This window comes from Saccoglossus kowalevskii, chromosome 11 (genome assembly GCF_978046115.1).
Source record: "Saccoglossus kowalevskii chromosome 11, keSacKowa6.1, whole genome shotgun sequence".
Lineage (NCBI taxonomy): Eukaryota > Metazoa > Hemichordata > Enteropneusta > Harrimaniidae > Saccoglossus > Saccoglossus kowalevskii.
Window position 1 is genome coordinate 19,520,167 of NC_140651.1, and position 22,276 is coordinate 19,542,442.

The following is a 22,276-nucleotide window of genomic DNA, read 5'->3' on the forward strand; positions in this document are numbered from 1 at the left end:
CAAGTCACACAAGTTAAAACTGGTAGACAAAGTAAGACTGGCAGCGAATGTTGCGTAGAATGCATGTTAACTAACGAATGCTTCACCAGGTAATCATAAATGTTGCTAGTGCTCCCCAGCAGAATATACCAAATTTAAATAACACTCCTTCTTATACATATTTGAATATAACGATATGTTCAAGCTGCATTTGAGATTAGCCAGTATATATACCTTATATAAGTGGTAAATAATGATTGACTTAGTAATTACTACAGTATAGAACACTTTCAAAACATTGAAAAACGATTGAAAATAGAGTATCATTACCTGTTTTATTTTTTGGGTGGCAAGTGTGCCGGTAGTCATCCCAGCAACAATTCACATCTATACATGCCTCTTTGGTTGCTGACTATGTTTCGCATTCAATTCTCTCCCATGGACTTACGATGCAACATTTATCTAAAATTACATCATCAACATAATATCTAGTATTAGTAGCACTGGTATGAAAAGAATGGTGTTCAAATGGCGTACTTTTAATAATGAAGAACTTGTATAATGGTATTTTAAAACCGCTATCTTTATTAAACAAATTATGTTACAGGTTAGCCTGATATTGTTATTTCAAACAAATATGTGACAAGATAAGATACTGATAATACAACGGCACCTTGATTAAATTGTAATTCATATGCATTCGAGAAAGCTGACACAAGACTGATCAATATAAGTGTCTTCATATTACCTGTAATATTGTTGCATAGTTATTATTACTACACTATTAATTACTATAACACGAATGATCAGAATGAATTGTATAGCAAACTATTAAATCCTGTTGGATGTTACCTAAAATTTTGACAGATGAATTGTATCGGTCAACAATTTCTCACAATTTTGATTGGGCCATCAACAAATGTTATCTGTAGAATTCGGCGTTCTCTGTTATATTTATTTAAATTGGTAAAATGGAAATTCCTAAATGAATGGTCACTGCTGCGTAATATGTATTATCGTAGTATTGCAGTATGTCCACCTTGTTCAAATAATCTACAATTCCAACAACAGCTCTACAACAATTTACTGGTTGCTGCTTTTCTTTATGGTTGCCATGACAACATTTGTAGTCTTAGATTTAGTGATGAGACATGACACTTTCACAGCTCTTTACTGAAATATGATGTCAGCCATGGCTAAGAAAGCTTGTGCCAACTACTACATGGCCGAATTAAAGCGATATATATATACTAATAGGGAATATCTCATAAATAACACTGCAATGGCCGATTTATTAAACGAGTGTGGTAATTTTGATTTATTTGAAGACTTTGACAGGGAAAGCATGACAATTACTATATGAGTTTCATATTGTATTCAAAACATCACATACCATTTATAATATCATGTCAATCCAAGATCATTTGCCTAAATGAAACGAATTAAGATACAATAACACTTTGTTGACTTGCATTTTTGTGTGTAGCATGTTTATAGAGAGGTTATGAGATGAACTATGTAACAATACGAGTGTTGATGTCATATTTGCAGATTTATACAAGGTTAAACGTGTTTTTCTTTGTCCAATTTGAACACTTCGAATCATATATTCATAAGTAACACACATGGTTGGTACATTTCTACATACGTGATTAATGTTACTAACAAAGTGTAGATATTGTTTTTATAGTGAGTTTCAAACTTTAAAACTTTTTTTGAGCACCGAGAAGTTTGTCTTAGGTAGTAATATGTTTGGTTGTCTTAGATGTAGATAAATCCAGTATCCAGTTTCAGGTATGCCATTGGAATAATATGAGATTTTTAAATTATTTCAGCTAAACATGAGAAGGCTCCAGATATAGATGGTGGATGCTAAATTTAAAGTCAAAATAAATGTCTTAATTTTTGCCATTCTCACAAAATATCCAAAATGGCGACAAAAGCACGCGACAGGTCAAAACAGTTGTTCTGCTTACCAAAGGAGGTGGACGCTGTTTAAGTTTAAAAAATTCAAGCCCAATATGGCAGGCTCAGGCTTTGACTATTAAGGAGACTGGTGGCAAATTTGTGTGGGTCAGTATCTATCCACTTAGTACACTAATGTTTCATGTGCATAGTACATAAGATAATGTCTACAAACGCTGATTGCTATTTTGAAAGATGTTTGCACAGATTCATATTAGTCTAGCATGAAATACAAAATTGCAGGTTTTGGGTTCAGCTATTTCTCAATGAGTTAACAAAATGAAGCTATGTGGCAGGAGGAACTGAAGGAGGGAGAAGATGGGGAGGAGGAGGAGAAGGAGGAGGAGAAGAAGAAAAAGGAGAAGAAAAAGGAGGAGGAGCAGCAAATCAATAGTGGCCTTCCTTTCAGGTTGTTGGTCTTATAAATCTGAGGATCTGATAATTGTAACTCCAATTTGTATTTTATGTACCACTATGTCATGTATCTATGCATCACAAATTGTGCAGATGTTTGACACTAACTTACTTGTCATTGCATTTCATTAAACAAATATTTTTATATCATTATTTCTTCATTATAGAACTGGGAACCTCAACAATTGTCAAACAGCATACACGGTGATTTACTGACTTTAGCAGTATATTTTTTTCACTGACAGATGTATAACGACTAAAGTTGAAAGATTAAATCACAAAGATTGTATTGCTTTATACTATGTAGTATCATATTGCATTGATAAAAGCGGGATATTATATTTACTTCATATCTATATTGTCATCAGTCACTGTTGAATCTATATACATATATATTTGACTATAATCGCATTTTCCTATACTCATAAACTGATTATTTTATATTATTCTCAAATTCAGTTGAGTTTTTTTTTCTCAGATACAGTGAAATTGTCAAACTCTAAATGAGTTTATTGTAATTGCGCTAGTTGTGCTAGATTACACCATAAACTCCGTGAACGTCAATGCAGCATGGTACTATATCATATGACACTGTAATCTATATGTAACTTTTAATCTAAACAACCATTGAACATCACTTATACATCTGCCACTGAAACCCTACAAACAACCCTAGATTAAACATGACACAGACATTTTTATTGATATTATATGGCCCAGGATTGTGTATGCAAAACATTTGTATAATTTGCAGTGAATGTACAAAAATAATAAAAAAATACTTAACTAAATTGCATGATTTGGGATACTGTATGTAGAATAATGAAACCATAACATTCAACTAAATTAGGAGTGTCAGCAGAATGTTCAATGCTTAACAAAGCAGCGTAAGTGCTGCTAGGTCCATGATAAGTAGATCACTGTTAACAAACACGAGAACTGACTACTGTAAACCACTGACATATCATCAAGTGTGCAACAAATGCAGAAAGCAATATTATTTCATATGACACAATAATATGCATTACGTAAATAATATTTTACGTTGTTCTCATAACAACGTTATAATGTGAACTCATCTATCACCAGCAAGATGACATGTTACGTTTTTAGATGCACCATGTAAAACATTATGCATCGTTGTGCTGAAATATATAGTACATAAATACAATACCTAGATACACAAAATACATTTCCTCTGCCACACGATTCTTTGTCCAAATACAATTAAGATAAAATATCTATATGTACAATTTTTCAGTAGTCGATAAATCGAAATATAATAACATTTAGTTGAAAACTAAACTGTGTTACACACTACATTACTGAGAAGCACATACATTGTACAAAGAAGTTCCATTGGGATAAAGATTAATATGTGGAAATACATCGCACTGGTATTAAAATAAAATTCAATACTTACATTATTATATGTGAAGATGAGAAAACGGTACACGTAGCTCGAGTTTGTGCACACCACAGAGCTAGAAGCAATATTCTAAGTAGTATACTTTTTTACTACTCAAAAAAGGGCGTAGGTTAATGGAAATCAGATATTGTGAAATAGAATATATGTCTTAAAGTTATAACCACTTAAATATATGATTAACTAAGATAAAGAACCACCTAAATGCTCATGGCAACACATGTGCCACGTATTAGTAAAGTTGCTGACTGTAACAAGGTTAGTTGGAATATCTATTGATCCAACTGCTTGTCTAAAATATTTTGAAGGTACATTGCTAAATATCGACCAGTATCTGATGAAACTATGAAGTTGTACTATTTTGATAAATTATCCATAAACTGAGTCAATATAATGATGAAAAGGCATTGACATGTGGGATGCACATTTCAATTTAAAAAATGACTTCCCTCTCAACGCCCCGGCTGATCTGCACTGGCTCGGAAGATGAAGTCTGATTGGCTAAAAAAACAAAAAAACTTGTGGCGTTGAATGCACGTTCATTGTCAGTATTGTTATGCAAATTCAAACTAGCTAATCATTTACAACCTTCCGAGCCAGTGCAGATTAGCCCCAACGGTAACTTAACATTATAGCTGTTCATTAGTACATTTTGAATGTTAGTACAAAATATTAACTGTCAGGTATTCACCAGACCACCACGTTAAACATACATGTATGCATTCTGTTAATAAAACAAATTATGGGCAAGCTTATAGGAGCAGATAGTCAGTCTGTGTTGATCAGCGAATAACATATTTATCACACATTCGCAAAAATATATCTACCGCTGCCAGGGACGTTACGTTTTCGGGAGTGTTGGCTTGTGGATGGGTGCCCAATGAATTGCACGTACATGGGTGCGATTACCATGAAAAACCGAAATGATACAGGACAAGCCAAATATTAAGATTCGGTTACCATGAAAACGACAATTTCGGAAATGACTTTTCATTCGTAACTCAACAAGTGATTGGCGGTTTTCATAAAATTATCAGGAGAGTTTGCCTTTGATGCAAGGACTAATTAATGAAAACATAAATTTCAGGAGTGTTCAGGAGTGCCGCTCTTATGGCAATGGACACACTAATTTCAAAATTTAGATTTAATTTATAACTCATGAAATCCTGGTCGGATTTTATGAAATTTTCAGAAGAGGTTGTGCATGAAATATTGGTAATATGAGGGGAGTTTGATTAAATATTAAAGAATCAAAAACGGTGTACCAAACGGTAAGATGCTGATGGGAATATAGGTATTGTTGCCATAGATATATTTGGGTTGTCCTTCAAACATAAATCAATATTTTATGAGAGATTTGGATATAATTTATTTGATGATAAATTTGTGATTATTGACACGAATGTCATTGAGTGGATCGCAATCTGCGCTAATCACTGGCAAGTTAACCATGTGCCCACATGAAGCGCACAATTTATGAACATGGACATTATTGACTCTCGAAATTTTAACTAAAATCGTATATGGTACACGGATATTTGTCTAAATGATTAGACGTGATCCACAAATGGTAATATTGTTGTGAAATCTAGCGTTGTGTTGCGTTATAAACTGTAACTTATATAGCTGATAAAACTTGTACAGAGAGATACCAGATTCGGCCCAAAGGATTTTACAGTAGTTCGTTACAGATAGTCCAATTTTATTCATCCAAACGGTCAGCTGAAGGAACGCCTCGTTGTCCACTTCTCTCGTTCTCCTTTTAAAAAAGTGTTACAAACTCTATCCTAAAAATCTCTAAGGCGTGACAGAGTAAACATGCGATCAGCAAATCACTGCAGATGTTGGCATGATCACGTGATTACAAGTGATGTGTCTCACGGTTAATGCTTTGCAAAATTTGCCACCACTAAATTGCTTCAGAAACACCAGGACAATGCAAGATAGAAGTTTAGGTTGTTAATAACTATCTGAGAGCAAGAAATGTCATGCTGCAAAACATTTATTTGTCATTCATTCACCCTCTATGTCTTGAACGCAGTTATTTTGAAATGGCTAGTCAGCGGCATATCACGTGTGATTTGTATGGTATGGCTACTATGATATGACTCGTGTTTCAGGTAACATGTCCTCGTGGAGGTTCACATGACCTCATAACCTACCAACCATGGTCACACCCAGAACAATGTTCTGTTTTGGAAGCTGGTAATTCAGTTTTTCCCAACATGTTTAAACAACAACAAGGATTTGTTCAGTTGTTGGTTGCATATGAACTAATGGGGTTTGGGTAAAAACATTTTTCTGTTGCAGTTTCGGTAAATGTTATACTATTGTCTGAAACTATTGTTTATGGAAGGGATTTGTTTTTTAAGTTAAACTTTATCAATATTTTAAAACCATGCGACAGAAAGTTTAATTTTCAGCAAATCATCAACATGTACTATTGAAATATAATTTGCAGTGCTATGGCAACAGCAAACGATGGACAGTACCTCTGTTAAAGATTGTGATCGTATTTGTCATCTTTCTTCTTAGGTGAATGGGAAAGGCTTTTTATGAAGACTGGAGAGTACTGCTCTGATCCAAAGATGCATTTTGTCGGTTCAGAGGCCGTTAAAAATATGCTGAAGCGTCGAATTCCTGATATCAAACTGATAACAAAGAGAGTTTGGTCAATGTCACAGAGTGCTATGATGATAAATCGGAAGATGGTGCTTACCTACTGGAATGGCTATCTCAATGTCGTGATTTTACCAACTCCTGCACACCAGAAATGAATAAAGCATTTATGGAGTATATCAGAGATGAGTATTGTAATAAGGATGGTGACAGGGGTATATTTTCAGGGCAGGAGAGGCAGATTTGATTGCATTCAAGCAATAGTTAAAGAGTTGAAAAAAATAATACGTATGTGTTCATGAATAGTATTTAAGTTTTTGTTAGTTATATTAGTTGTGAGCTTCTTTATTTTTGAATCTATACCGCCGATCAGCTTGTCAGCAGCATGATACTTTTAACAGTGGCCCTTATTATCGATGTCTCTCTAAAGTGTGATGTGTGAGTGGGCACGAGTGCACGAAGAAAAAACGTGGAAAAACTATTATGATTACAACGTGTAAAGTTGTTCACCAATAAATACCAGTGTATTATTAGCACTGAAGCTGTGGAACTGATTTTGTGTCGATTTTACTGTGAATGACTGTACTCTCATTTGAACTACACAGTACGAGTTTTTCACCTAGGTAGGGTAGGCAATTCTGAGCTTGGCTATTATCATTGTTATTATTGTAATGCATATTGCCGACTGTTGTGTATTTTTTCATTACATCTTGTTAATAATGTGCATTCTAGTATATTAATGCTTGATTTGCGTTTGATGGCTGTACTAATAAATTGTATTGTATGGAATTCAATTTGATTATGTACCACGGATATGTATTAGTTCGTGGTATTGTAAACAACGTATACTGACAATTTGCTTAATATTGAGTATATTTAAAGGTTGTACACTGTGTTATATTGCATATAATCTGGGTATTGTTTTTTGATAGTTGGCTAGGCTGTTAGTACATTTGAGATTGTCTTTACATAACAAAAATATTGTAAAATATTGTATCTAAGATTTTCTGAAATCTGCCAGTTTATGTGTTAAAGACTTGGAGGCATTGCGTAAAGGTGAGTTAAAGGCCCTGGGCATTGGTCACACATTGACAGGTATGCGATTATGAGAGTATTATTAAGCGAACATTTGCGGTTCGATGGGGAGGAGGGAGAGGAGAAAAAAGATGAAGAAGCAATGTCCCTTGACCGCCAGGCAGCTCTAGCTAAGATAGCATGGAGAGAGAAAGATTAGATAGACAAGAAAGAAAGAGAAAAGGAAAACAAATGTGACTAGAGAAGGATTTTCACGGGAGTAATTCTATAGGATTAGACATTGGATTAAGGTGTGGTGGTGGTGGTAAAGATCAGGAATTTGATATGGCTCGCGAAATTCAATTGCTACCGAGGTTTCAAGAGCAGTACGTTAATACCTATATTTTGTCATTTGAGGAACGTTATTGGACATTGTTGTTGCATAGAGTGTCCTACCCTTGATGAGGAGCAGTATTCGAATTATGAGTGCGTGAAATCTGCAGTTCGGTCAGCCTATGAATTGTGCCCGAAGCTTATAGACAGAGATTTAGGCATTTGCAGAGTACCAGTGGGCAGGCATTTGTTGAGTTTGCTATGAAGCAAGAGATGGTTTAGAACCCCTCCCCTCTGTGGCTGATGATCATGAATTAACCCAAATGTAGTACTAAAAGTCAGTTCGTAACATCTAAGACAGATGAGAAAAAAGATAGCACAGGGAAAGATTTATTTGTCACTATTGTATGAAGCCAGGGCATGTGAGGACTGAGTGTTTTAAGTTTAAGAATGAGAGGCAGGGGAGAAAGCCAGTAGAATTTGTTAGATATTCTGTTAGGAAAGTAGTAAGGAATTCAGCAATGCTTAGAAAGGGATGTAGAATTCTTGATGTAAATGTATAAAGACTTTGGGTCGAAGGGTGAGGTATGCCTTGGTAGTAATGTTTGTGATAGTAAGCCTGTAGTTATATACAGAGATACTAGTGCAGCTCAGTCATTGATGTTGCCTGGTGTAGTACGTTTAGATGCTGTTAGTACAGAAGCCAGTGTGCTGGTTCAGGGTATTGGAGGTGGAGTCTGTTCTCTTGTATAAGGTTGAGTTGCGGTCTGTTTTGATCATTTGAAATGTGACTGTTGGTGTGGTCAAGTCTTTACCTATAGGAAAGAAGTTGCTTGAAATGAACACAATTTGTGTGAAAAGTCGAATAAGCTTAGTTGGAATGTCATGAAGATTTGTAGAATGGCATATTGGTTGGAAAATAGCAAATTGTAATGTGGCTCAAAGGTGTGGTGTTAAAATGCCAGCATGATGCAAACATGACAATGTTGGATGAAATTTTAAACTGAAAAACAAATTAGCGGAAAGTCTAGAATGTTGACTGGAATATAGTTAAATTTCATTAATTGTCCAAAAGGTTGTATAAAAATTCGAAAATGTTGACTTGAAACTTTTTAAATGCGGAATTTCTAAAATATGAAATTGGCTGATATGTCAAATCGATTGGGTGAAAAGTTGGCATAATAAACATTGAGAAAGTTGGTTAGAAATTTGAAACAGTTTCGAAGAAAGTTAGAAATAAGTGGCTGAACAATATTGACCGACATTTGAGTGAAATGTCAATAAAAAAAATGCATGAATATTGTTTGAAAATTCACAAAACTTAGAGGGTTCAAAAAACCTGTATTTAGTAAATTTAGGTGATAAATCGTGCAAAGTTGCTGGATGACCGTAAAATGTGGGTGAAAATCCTAAAAAATACTTAAAACGTTTAACAATAGTGAATAGTCAGAAAGGTTGGTTGGTAAGTCATAATATTTGATTTTTACCATTGAAATGAATAAATGCAAGATTTAATTATTTTATTGATAAAACACTAACTTTGGATATTATATTAGTAAGGTCCATTATTAAAATATACCAAAATACATTGCAATATATGTATATTATGGTCAATGCAATGTTTGTTTTTATTCTCCATTATCATTATAAATGTGTTATTTTTGTCAAATTTGTGACATCATTCATTTTCTTTCCGGCTTCCTCGTAGCATTTCTTTCTTTTAAGCCAATAGTCATTTGCCAATGGTCATCTGGACAGAATTCATGTTTCATGACAGTCAGGAAATAAATGTAGTTATGTCAAATCATGCTTGGTCTTCGAAAAAATCATTTGATTACCCCATATGATTTTATTTCATTCTGTCTGCAGTATGGGGTAAAGTGACATAACACTGTTTCAAATGCTCAATAATTCCTGTCTGCTACAGTGTATAACAAATGCAGGGGCAGCTTGGAATAGAATTTGATCATTGACACTATCTGTAGATCAGTTCCAATATCTATATCAGTGTATGCATGAACCACTGGCATTAAGCTAATCTACTTAGTCTGATGCTTTTATTGAATCTCCCTTGCTGCTCCCTACACTAGTAACAGATACATCTCGACCCATACTCAGAGAGCCAGATGGTGGTGTTATGTTGGGGTCAAGCAAAGTAATGTAGGAAAATTCTGCCAGTTGATGGGGAACCTCCAAGCACCTAATTGGAACAGTGCAGGGCGCAGGTGAAGCTCTTTCCCACCCCGTTGCACCAGAGCAACAGCACGTCATCCATCTGACTTAACATGAGTATGCCCCTTGATTTGGCATGTTAGTCACATAAGTAGAGCCACTGTATATGATTAGAACCTTCTTTTCTTTCTGTGCCTCATTCTGAACACCCTTTAGTGTACCAAATGAATGTGATGTTTCATTTTCTGTGAGGGTCTTCTCCCCAACATTTCCAACAAATTGGCTTCTGGTCAGAGCTTGTACATGCAGATATGCAATGAAGTGATGCTAGGTAACCCCTTGATGTATACATTGTCGTATTGCCAGTGCATCATCTTGAGTTTCTCTGTCAGAATTAGCTGGTCAAGTGGGTTCCGGTGCATGATCGGGTGTACCTCTCATTATTTTCACAATAGGAGAGTGATAACAAACAAACCTCTCGACCAACAACTTTGACCGTAAATCCGCAACTTAATCAACAAGCACTTCCAGACCGGGGTTAGAGGAGCTGTGCTGCAGTGTATTCAAAACGATGTACTTTCATGACCCCAATTAACAGTACAGTAATTGTTTGTTTGGACACATTAGTTTCGCGGTATTCGCTCGTATCGTACCTGCACTTGCGAGCATACTATTTTGTCTGCAGTCGCTAAATGTTTATGAATAATACATCAACACATAAAGACAATGCGTTTTGCAAGCGGAAGTGAAGGCACCTGTTTCGCTTGATCTGACATTTTGAATTTGGATGTGGCAGGCTGGTATCGGGAAGTTCAGACGAGAAGGGGTGTGTATCGCATCTATTATATATATTATGGACCATCTCAAAAACTGACCGAGACTGTGCTCCTCTATTGTATCGCCTCAGCACTCATTCGTTTCATTGTCATCCTTGAGTTCTGACATAATTAACTATATATATATATATATATATATATATATATATATATATATATATATATATATATATATATATATATCAGTAATTTTAATGAAAAAAAAGTACATTTATCTTAGTAATAGTGACACCTGTTGTTTAGTGTGATGAACCCCCACGGTTGGGTACAGGAGCATAGAAGTTTTTAATTAAAATTGTTTTCCATAAGAAAAATGAAACCATCATACATGGCCTTATAAACAGCCTTTTACTTCATAGTGGGGTGGGTGGAGTAAAGCTGTGATTATTTTTATTACTTTCTGACCATCTAGTTTGCCATTTACCATGTCCATATAAACTAAAGCTCCAGCCAATATCAGATTTGACTACTTGTTTCAAGCTATGGCACTTGGAAATGAGTGTTGTGACATGTGGCAAATGTCCAACTGTCTTGGTTAATAAGATTGGCTATATTTCAACTAGAAACAGGTAAACCAGTATACCTGTATGTACGAAGCCAGTGAATGTTATTCAAGCCAAAGAAACTGCATCTATTTATATAAATACACATGGACAGAGAATATTTTCTTGGAGCACTAAATGTGACAATTGCCCTACTGTCTGTGATAAATATACCACACCAGCTACATAGTGCCCGACGAGGAGTTGGGTAGGTAGTGAAGAAAAACATTGACTGAAGCCTGGCAGAGGACTGAATTGTTGTCAACAGCAACAAACATACTGGGAAAGTCAAAGACAGTGAAAAAACAAACAAAAAAAAAACACACAGGCATATAAATACTAACTTTCTAGGATCTTTATTGACTCCAAGTAATCCAGAGTAGAACGAGATGAATCAACGCTATACTCCGCCATCTTTATTTTAATATTAGATGCAACCATTATTCTGTAGGGGACAACGGGTCATAACTTGAGGGGAGTTAACACCCATGATTTTTAAAATGCCTTGATCAATAAGAGTCTAAGTTACAGGGAACATTATTTTCATTTTTCTGTGGACCAATAAATGAATTTGACAGGAAAATAGAAAAACTCTACCACAACAGCAATTAGAACAGCTTGCTGCATTATAAGTATCACTTCCCTGTCAAATTAGTGGTTCATGCTTATTTGAATCTGAACATAACAGGCCAATTCTATCACACCTTGCTAGGCTTGAACTTCCATCCAATCAGAGCATTCCAAATGAACATGTTTCTCCACAATACTAGAGGGCGCTCTGACCAAAAAATTGCCATGATCTAAATCAAAAGAACTGATATATATATATATATATATATATATATATATATATATATATATATATATATATTGCTTGAGAGTTGAGATTACAAGGAATTCAGGTCGCATTTTTTCTGGATGTATTTTCCCTTATTTTTTTATATATTTTGTTTTGCTTTTTCGCCGAATCTTCGGTGTGCATGTGCATGTAATTTGTATTAACGTAGTCGTTCCATGGTTATGTATTGACTGGACTTGTTTATTCTAAATTATGGACAACTATACTAAATTGACATAAGACATGGTGATGGTATGCTGCCTAGACTGAAGTTGGTTATATTTGTGTCGTGAAGCGAATAATTCTCTAAATAAACAGTCCATGGCCGGTAGTTGTTCTATTTTCCATTGTGTAATAAAAATAATCGGCTTTTTGGTATTCAGTACCTCAAAGTATTTTTTTGTTCGAATATTATAAAATTGACTATCAGATCATTTTATGCACAAATATATTCACGTGATTTTTCCATTAAATAAAACGCAAAATCCGTTTTGGGAAAAAATGTACACGCATTTTGTATTGAACTTAAAATAGCTCAATGACAATATAAATTATTATTTGCACACCGTTTTCTAACCTGCTCAACCCTGGAAAATAATAGTCGAACCTGCATGGACTGGTTAATCACAGTTACTTGGATTCGGTGTGATATTATTTTGAATAGTATTGAATTGTCCGGTATACGAGTCGTATTTATTCTTGTTGTCACACGCAACGTAATATTACCGTAATTAGTATAGTACAGGTGTGATGGTTCAAATACCAAAATGGCAACAGTAACAGAAAGACTTCCCTGGCAGCGATGATAAAATACGAATACGGAGCCAACAGATGAGGTTTCAACTGGTACTGGTATTATTATACTCTGCAAACATCAAGTACAATAACGCGGTAAAACTCCACTACTCCAATAACTAGATACTTAAACTCCAATACAATTCAACAAGATCTCCGATCTGAACTCAGTGCTGAACAACTCCCCTATATATACCCACACTGTCTATAAATAGACCATTACATCAGCATACATAATGAGTCTGGAACTTACTACCAATTTCTAGAATGTTCCATTACCTTCTATTGCCTCCTACAGTGTTTTATTACCTATTCAACCAGTTTCTAAACAAAATCTAGAATATTTCACCCAGACACAGTACGGTTCTAGAACATTCTCATTGACACGGAAGTGGTACACAAGTCAAGACAACACTTGTGTTGTCAGGTCACCTGTGGGCAGGACCATACCCTTTCATTTTGGAGAGATTTTCAACAACCTAAATTCATGTACATTCTTTCAAGGTTTGGACATGTGTTTAGTTGTATTAATAATAACACCAGAACTGAAACCGTATCAACAATAAACCAATGCACACCGTCATTCCCCTACACCTAATAATGGTATGCTCTATTTTGTGTGGTTGTTTAGTAATTCCTAGCACTTTTGTATTCAGGTTCTCAGTATCAGTGAGTATTTTTTCTGTTGTATTTTACTACTTTTTATGAACAACAAAGATATGCTTTGAATGTAAATCTAATGTTCATAGATACCATCATCGAAGATTATGTGATGTACTGCATCTAGTTCGACATACATATGCCCACAACGTGATAAGATTGGGCGAATTTTACATTTAGACCGACAAAGACTAACAGATAAAACCTTCTAATGGCAATAAACATGACATTAAAACAATTTGCTTTCATTTTCGTGCACATTCGATTCAAGTTAGACTTCCGCTGATGTGTACATGCGTATGGTAATGTCGTGAATTTACTGCCATGACAGGATTAATCCATGTAAGGATTAGTTCACCGCCTACGATCGAATGTAAATATTGCCTAAACGTATATTGCTGTGGCTCCTATGCTAATTCAAAGGTTACATTCAAAGGTGTATTATTTACTAATTTAGAACATTAAATTACATGTGTAGTTTACTTTCACATCGCCATATTTGTCATGTCACTATCATGGGTGGGTCTCTCCTCTGGGTTTCTCCACACGTGTCAGGGGGGAATCTCGTCTGGTCTCTCTATCGCGTCCCCTTGAGGTACGGGATCGGGAATGTCACTTAAGCTTTACAGTCAAATAGACGCACACAACAAAACACGTTTCAACTCTCGTCTTAGTCTGTCAGTCGAGCACTCTATAAGACACAGCGCCCTGGGGAAAAGTCCCCAAGACTATCGCAAGGCTGACCCAAGACTCGCCCAAGACTGCGTCAAGACTCGCCCCAAGTCTCTCCTCATGTACTCACCAAGACCAACTAAAACAACTTTATTCACTTTCAAAACCTTAACCAATTACAAAGAAGTAAAAAGACTCTAGGGCGTAACCTTCACGTCGTATCTTTTGATTAATCGTTCACTACATTAGTAACTGCGAATACCAGCTGTCAGAAATAGTAGTCCGAATAGCGACTGTTATATCGTAATTAGTTCCAAATCACTGAACCAAGTTCCGTCCAGAACCTCGCATGGGCCTAAACGATGACAGACATAACACAGCCATTCGCTAGTAGTCAGCTAATTATGTCGATCAACAGATACGTGCAAACAATTTCATCATATCACCATAACCCCCACCATCAGGGATATGGACAAACATTACTAAATGTTTGAAGATGTGTTTTTGTGTGAAATTTGTGACAGATAACAGACAGATCGAAGAAATGTTTGTAATACACTTCTGTGGCTGATATCCATTGACGACTGATTATCCCTGCTTAGTTAACACATGGAAGCTATTCACTGGGCGGAGGTGCACGACATATCAGTACAACTCATTAACTGCTAGAATCATTTCTAAAATATAAATACAAATATTTAAATGAAGTATTTAGTGTTCAGACTGTGGTCAACATTTTTCTAGATAACGCGTGAGAGATGACTAGATCGAGAATACATCACATCATCTAGTTTTATACCTCTTCGCTCACATCCCTGGGTTACTGAGCGGCAGGTGTAGCATGTATGGACCTGAATTCAAGCGTCGCGTATCTTTATTGATGGAAACGTCTGTGGCGATTAGATGGCCTCCTCCGTCTTCAATGTGTCAACACAATAATGAAACAAATATTCGTAACAATTGATGTCAATTTATTTTCTTGTACAAGTTTAATTTAGTTTTCAAAACATTATATATTAAATCCACAGACATTACATATATTTATAGCCTGTTAAGACGAAAAGCATGCGAGACAAATGTATATTTTAATTTGAAGGCAGCATTCTGTCTATTTTTTCAAGTAGCCTCCCGAGGTGGTGAATTTGATGGTGAAGGTGGGGCCTATTCTGTACTTATACAAAGACCCTGGAAGCTATCAAATTCATTAACTATATATTTATGTTATACCATGCATTACTACTACCTATCAGCAGCTGTGACGCACAGTTATGTACTAACAGACAATATATTCGTTTCGAGTTTTATCAAGTTCCAACAACATGTTAAGGAAGTATCAACATATTCCCATCAAATTCCCACACTAATGCACACCCACATATATGATCAAATTTGCAGGTAAAAATGCTAGAAGATATCAAATCACTGATTCATTACCCTATCTACTATCACGTAGCATATACCACAGTTAAGAGAAATGGGTTTAACGTGGATGGTGAGCAATGGACCAACGACGCTAAGAAGATATTCTCTCGATTAGATTTAGATCCAACACCAATCTGATTAAAATCTGATGTAGTGTATGGGCTTTAATTATTGTGGCTATAAACTTATTTTAATTTTATTTTTTATTACTTTTGTTATTAATGCCCTTTCATTTTATTATTTTACTTTGATTTTGATTTTGTGATTTTTTTTTAATTCTGCCCTACCTACATCTGATCCGACGCCTATGTAAGTCCCGTTCAAATCTCGCATAAGTAACAGCCAATCACAGCCCCCCTTTTATACAGGCTGTCGGTTGCTTACTTTTCAGTGTAGCGATACTCTACGGGCAATCTTTCTGTACATTATATTTTGCTCACTTGAATAAACCATTAATAGAAAATTGCTAGTATATTTTTATTTGCAAAAGAAATTCCACAGCATTTTACAATTTTTGTCATTACATTGAATATTTTTTTCACTTCCAACAAATGTGTACACTTCCAGATACATCTTCGCCAACCAAGGTTCGTTCATTCAGTCATCGCTTCAATTTTACATCAAACACTGAGCATAATTATCTAGAATGGAAGCAAAAAAATAAGTAAATCGTAATGATTAGAACACTGTAAACATCTATAGTAAACAATGCAAACTGATTTTAAATTGTATAACGGTCACCGGCCCACGGCATCGACGCACTGGCAGAAAATTGTAGCAAAAAAATATTTCCTGATCAATTGCGATGTGTTCCAATAAAAAATATTTTATTCCAGTTCAAATCAGCTCAATCACTTTAATAAAGAGTTATTGTATAATGTACAAAATGATGATACAATTTGATGAATATTTACAGCTACGGTTTCAATACCGTAGACGATGTTGGCCCGATCTTCAACAAAACATCACCCGTCTCCAGGGCAGGCGACAGGTAAAAGACACTGGTGTTCGGTCGAAACGGCAGAAACAAAATCGTCACTCCCAGAATAACTATGCAAAATAACGATCTAAAGTCGAACCATTCGAGCCACAATATTAACATAAAAATGACTTTCGTTGCATTTGACAATGATAAACTTACCAAAAAGCCGTGTTATTCTCGGTCGCTAACGTCGGTATAATCCGCCATTTTATTTGAGTGTGTCCGCCCGGTGACGTCATCATGTGCGCTATAGAAGGAGGTATGTGATTCGTTGACTAAAATCGTCGATAGTGGGTCTCGTTGAAATCTCGTTACATAGGCATCGGCTCAGATGTAGGTAGGGCGGAATTAAAAAAATCACAAAATCAAAATCAAAGTAAAATAATAAAATAAAATAAAATAAAATAAAATAAAATAAAATAAAATAAAATAAAATAAAATAAAATAAAATAAAATAAAATAAAATAAAATAAAATTAGTAACAAAAGTAATAAAAAATAAAATTAAAATAAGTTTATAGCCAAAATAATTAAGGCCCGTACACTACATCAGATTTTAATCAGATTGATCCAACACAAGAACTGAATGTGATAACAGTTGGATGTGGAAATGGTGAGCATTAAGTTATAATTCAGTTGTTGTTGTTGTTGTCTAACTACATGACTTGTCGTGTCTACATCTGTTGCAATTAAATACTGTGTACATGGCAATTTAAACAGAATAAAGAACGTCATATCTGAAATTGATAATTTAGATTCGCATATTTCCGCGATCGCATGCACAGTCAAATGTGGCGAGCTATAATTCTGATTTGTAGGTTTCTTGTATTTTGCATGTTATCAATTGCAATGTTGCATGGTAATTGCTACCAGTACGCCTTGCTGCATCGGGGTCAATATGTAAGAAGTTTCAAGAAAACTATCTTTGAAATTAGTTTCAGCCACCAAGCCGATTAAGTGTTTTTTGTGTGGTATCGGAAATTTCATGCATACAAACTGGATGGTTATCTTATTGCGTTTTTCTTTCTCAGTATTCATTTTGCTAAATACATTGGTTAAACATGGAGTCAATATATAATCCCACAAACATGCATTTAATTATTACCCGCAAAAAAACACAATGGCTGATGATTATTCCAGAAACAATTATTGTTATTTATCGGCCATATTTTCTAAATGATACAAAATGTTATCAAACAAAACTTCGGAAAAAATATTTTGAAAACTAATATGTTGTAATCATGTTTTGAATGCTTTGGCACCTGTCAATAAAAATGGTTTGCTAAAATCTGACACAAATCATATATTAAATTGTATATAAGGCCATTAGAGAAGGTGATAATTATTTGTTTCTAAGAAAATTGTTGTTATGTGTCATTGTTATGTATAAAAGCATATCCAAACGTCACGATAATATCTCATTTTGTTATTTAATTGGGCGAGATCCTGTGATTTCGGGTCTGAAAGCAGGATAGTTTAAACCATGTTATTTCATACATGCCATCCTACGTCATCCATATACAACAACTGGTTCATAAGCAAACCAGTATGAATAATACTATGCAATTGGGAAATGGAACAATTCATCCTGAAAGGCGTTTGGTTAAAAGGTCATTTGACACATTTACTTATATTATTAGTATTATTAAAGCATTATGCAAATCAACTGCCAAATGCGTATTGCAATCTTATAATAAACTCCAGGAAAATAGCCCTTGTTGAAGAGCAGAAGCATGGTTTAATTATACCGAGTAAATATGCACATTTGTGAACTTTCTTTACAACAACAATGTTATATACCCGCCGCTTGCTGCTTCCTGGTGTATTTAATTGGGAATATTATTATCATTGTTTCTTTTTTTTAATTATTATTGAAGGTAAGGTTGATGAGCCCATTATAAACACCTTGTTGAACAAGTATTCAAAAATACGGTACATAGCCATAGATCCATTTAAGGATGAACTTGCAAAGTTTGAAAAAATTGCCAAAGATAATGAGAAGAAATGGCAAAATGTCAAGTTTGACTTCCAGGCAACTACTATTGAAGAATATTTAGAAAAAGAGAAGAATACCATGTTTGGTTTGATCGTTGTTTCACATTCAGCTTATCATTTCAATGATATAGAGGGCACATTGGCTCAACTGTACAATGACAAGCTAATCAAAGGAGGAATATTTTTCACCAAGATGGTTTCAGGTATGTGCCATGGTCATTACCATTAACCACGTATGCTCATGGAATCCATTGCATCGTTCATTAATTTATTCTAAACAGTCCTTGTACATTCACATTGTTTTATTGGAATTTACAAACTCACCATACATAGACTAACCATGTTGAATGTTAAAAGCTACCCTCATTCCGCTTGAACTTGCAAGAAAGATATACATTTTCTAATTGTACTGTCAATGTCTGGTGACACATCTTGAATTGCATATGGGCACAGAATAAATCGTATATTGAAACCCTTTTCTGTAGTGTGTATATTGAGGGATTATTTGTAATATTATTGTGTTTCTCAAATTCTGGTTGTATAAGTCGGACTCCCGTTTTGCCGAACAATCTGAAGTGCTTCATGACATTGTTTTTGAATTAATATATGATAATAATCGAATCAAAGAAAACAGCTGTATAAGGTACAAAATCGTCTTCTGCCTTAGGTGCATGGGAAAAAATACTTCAGAAGGTCGGAGAGTACTATTATGACCCAAAGCTTCATTTCTTGGGTTCAGAGACCCTGACTGATATACTGAGGAGTCAAATTCCTGATATTAAACTAGAAATCGTCAGAAAAGACAACTTGTTGAATGTTACAGAGTGTTTTGATGAGAAATCCGAGGAAGGTGGTTTGATTTTGGACGGCCTAACCCAAGTTTACAATTTTCGTAATTTCTGCAAACCAGGAATCAAGAAGACTTTGATGGAGTATTTCGAAAATGAGTTATGTAACAAGGAAGGTGACACATTTCTTTTCAATGCAGGAGAGGAGTATCTGATCGCATTCAGACCATAAATGGTCGGGAATAAATCAACATGTAAATGATAAATATGTAATTCGTTTCTCTTTTTTAATACTCCATAATTGTACTTTGCGGCATACATAAGTGCATGTCGCTACAATGACATAAATCTCTTTTCTTTTCTTTTTGCAAAGACCGTTGTACATCTAAATACATTTCTATAACGTAGAATTGGAATTATTCTTGTTAATAAACACCCTAACCACGGATATTGGTATGGTATGGTATTCTAGCAAATTCTGTGCTTTTTTAACAATGTATTTGGCAGATTACAATTTAATCACAACCACAACTTGAACGAATTCCTTAAGAAATAACGTTTGTTCAGTTGTCATATAGTATCAATTTATAACGTACTTCGACCATGATACATAACCATGCAGTGTCATATGTAATTATTAAAAAAACAAAAAAGGTGTAATTGCACAGCATTGGATATGGCAATAGTGTAAATATTGATATACATTAGCATTTGATTGGTCAAGCAAACGATGAAAAGTAGAATTATCCCTGTGAGGCACCTGCTCAATTAGTACCACATACTTTTCATGAGTTATTTTGTCACTGTCCTACTAGTTTCCTTGGCTCTGTAGCACTAGCTACCGGTTATAGAGGAGATTCTTTTGACTGTTGGAACAAATGTGATTCTGACTAGCCACTATTACCAATGTATAGTTTATACAAACTTGCAGTAAATGCAGAGGCAAGAAGAGATGATCAAATTGGTTTTGCCAAGTACACTGTATACACTTATACACTGTAATTTGATCAGAGTTGCATATGTTATTTTATTTTAGTACTTGATGATTTAGAAATAATGCATGTCTGTGTTTTCAAATTAGAGATTTGTCCTTTTGTGATGAGCATATACAACTTGTCTGCTCATCCTGTGAAGAATAACAGAATAACAACCATTCAAAGCTAAACCAACGTCTAATCTGCACTGTAAGACCTGTCATCCTGCCCTGAAACTGAATAAGGGTCCTTCGTCTCTACAAGGGTAGTTCATTATGAACCACCTGGGTATGAATTTCCTTTGTGACTTTGCGGTTATTCCGAGTTTACTTACTTACATCCTTGTCCAGCACTATGTTCTCTATTTCTCCACTCTTATTTCGTACATTCTAAATATTCCATCGCATCTCTCTCTTTCTGGTATTCAAAATGACAGGCACATACACGAATATAAACATGAACTCGCAAGACAGCAATTTTGCCTCACTGCTTACTGCTTTGTAATACATGCTTACAAATTTGCTATAAGTAGCAGGTTTAATTGTTCTCTATTTCCATCAGATCTATTGTTCTCTAGAATTCCCATCTATGAATCACTTATCAACATCTAGTTATTGGCAATATTGTTTGCAGCTTGCTCTTCTCGATGTATATCATTTCTACGGTGTCAGTGGGGTTCACTATTGATTCTTACTATTGTAACTCACCCAGACATTGGTGTTTCTGTCACAAAAACCTGGTTGTTCTACATTTATGTTAGACTCTTCTTCTTCGTGCTCTCACTATTCTGATTGTTTTCAACTTTCTCATTCTTCTCATCGCCCTCGAGCTCCTTCCTTGTCCCAGAAGTCACTAGTCTCCGTTTTGTAAACTAGATTCTTCTCTTATTCTGTTTCTCTGGTATGAAGATCATCGCCCAAACTATGTATCGCCAAGCTCGTACCAATCGATGTCAATAAAATATAATTGTGTCATCATTAACACTGGTGTTGTTTTCAGTGATCAGGGAACTTCGTCTCGCTTGACTGATATCACTCACACTCAGATTTACCAGATTCGACCCAAATGAATACAAATAGTCAAGCTTTATTTTTTCCAATCAATCAGCCGAGGTAATCATTCGTTGTACCGTTCTCTGTCCCCCTTTTACAACAATTTACAAACTCTCTATATTAAAAGTGAAATCTCTGAGGCATGGCAGAGTAACCATGCGACCAGCCAATCGCTGCAGTCGTTGGCACAATCACGTGGTTACCAGGGATGTGTCTCACGGTTAAAGCCTTGCAAAGTTGCCACTAAAAAATACAATACATGTAGGTAAACATGGTAAACATCTATTAATAAAATTGCTGTAATATATGTTCATAATTTCCACCCCAAACATGCAAGTTGTCAATTCTAAACAATAGTCTAACGACGTGTGAACCGAACGTGAAGTGGCTATCATAACTTTTTCTTTTCTTATTCTGTTTCTCTTATAGCTTAGTTTATCTTCACGGAGTATATATCCCTATTTACCAATACATCATGCTGGTGTAGTAGCATAGTATAGTAGCCTAGTACCTGTAACACATCAAACATGTATATCTATCTATATTAGTGAGAAGACAAATTTGAAATGACTTATTTTCACAAATGTTGGGTCTATTAATTTACAAAATCGTAACTGGATTTATCTTTTTTTAGATCATGGTGCATAATATAAATAGTAATTTATTGGAATGAATAAATTGATTGGAATAGAATAAACAAGTATTATCACATTATTTGTTCAATGCTGAAGATTTTAATTTGCAGCTTTTAATTTGAGCACTTAGCAGGCATTTGAAATATGAAATGTATGAATTCACG

At 35.0% G+C, this 22,276-nt stretch overlaps 1 protein-coding gene across 1 annotated transcript; it reads left to right on the forward strand.

Moving 5' to 3' along the window:
- The first annotated feature begins 8,305 nt into the window (after positions 1-8,305).
- Positions 8,306-19,683, forward strand: LOC144359462 (histamine N-methyltransferase-like). The gene is made up of 3 exons (XM_085505244.1): positions 8,306-8,471; positions 18,546-18,866; positions 19,331-19,683. Exons 1-3 carry the CDS (start codon positions 8,306-8,308, stop codon positions 19,681-19,683), a joined length of 840 nt encoding a protein of 279 aa, XP_085361370.1.
- Positions 19,684-22,276: the final 2,593 nt, after the last annotated feature.

Bases quoted from the DNA above. Each gene is read 5' to 3' on its own strand.
- LOC144359462 (XM_085505244.1), top strand. From the start codon at position 8,306: ATGTATAAAGACTTTGGGTCGAAGGGTGAGGTATGCCTTGGTAGTAAT. The intron at 8,472-18,545 runs GTATTGGAGGTG...TTATTATTGAAG, and splicing joins AGCCAGTGTGCTGGTTCAGG to GTAAGGTTGATGAGCCCATT. The intron at 18,867-19,330 runs GTATGTGCCATG...CTTCTGCCTTAG, and splicing joins TTTCACCAAGATGGTTTCAG to GTGCATGGGAAAAAATACTT.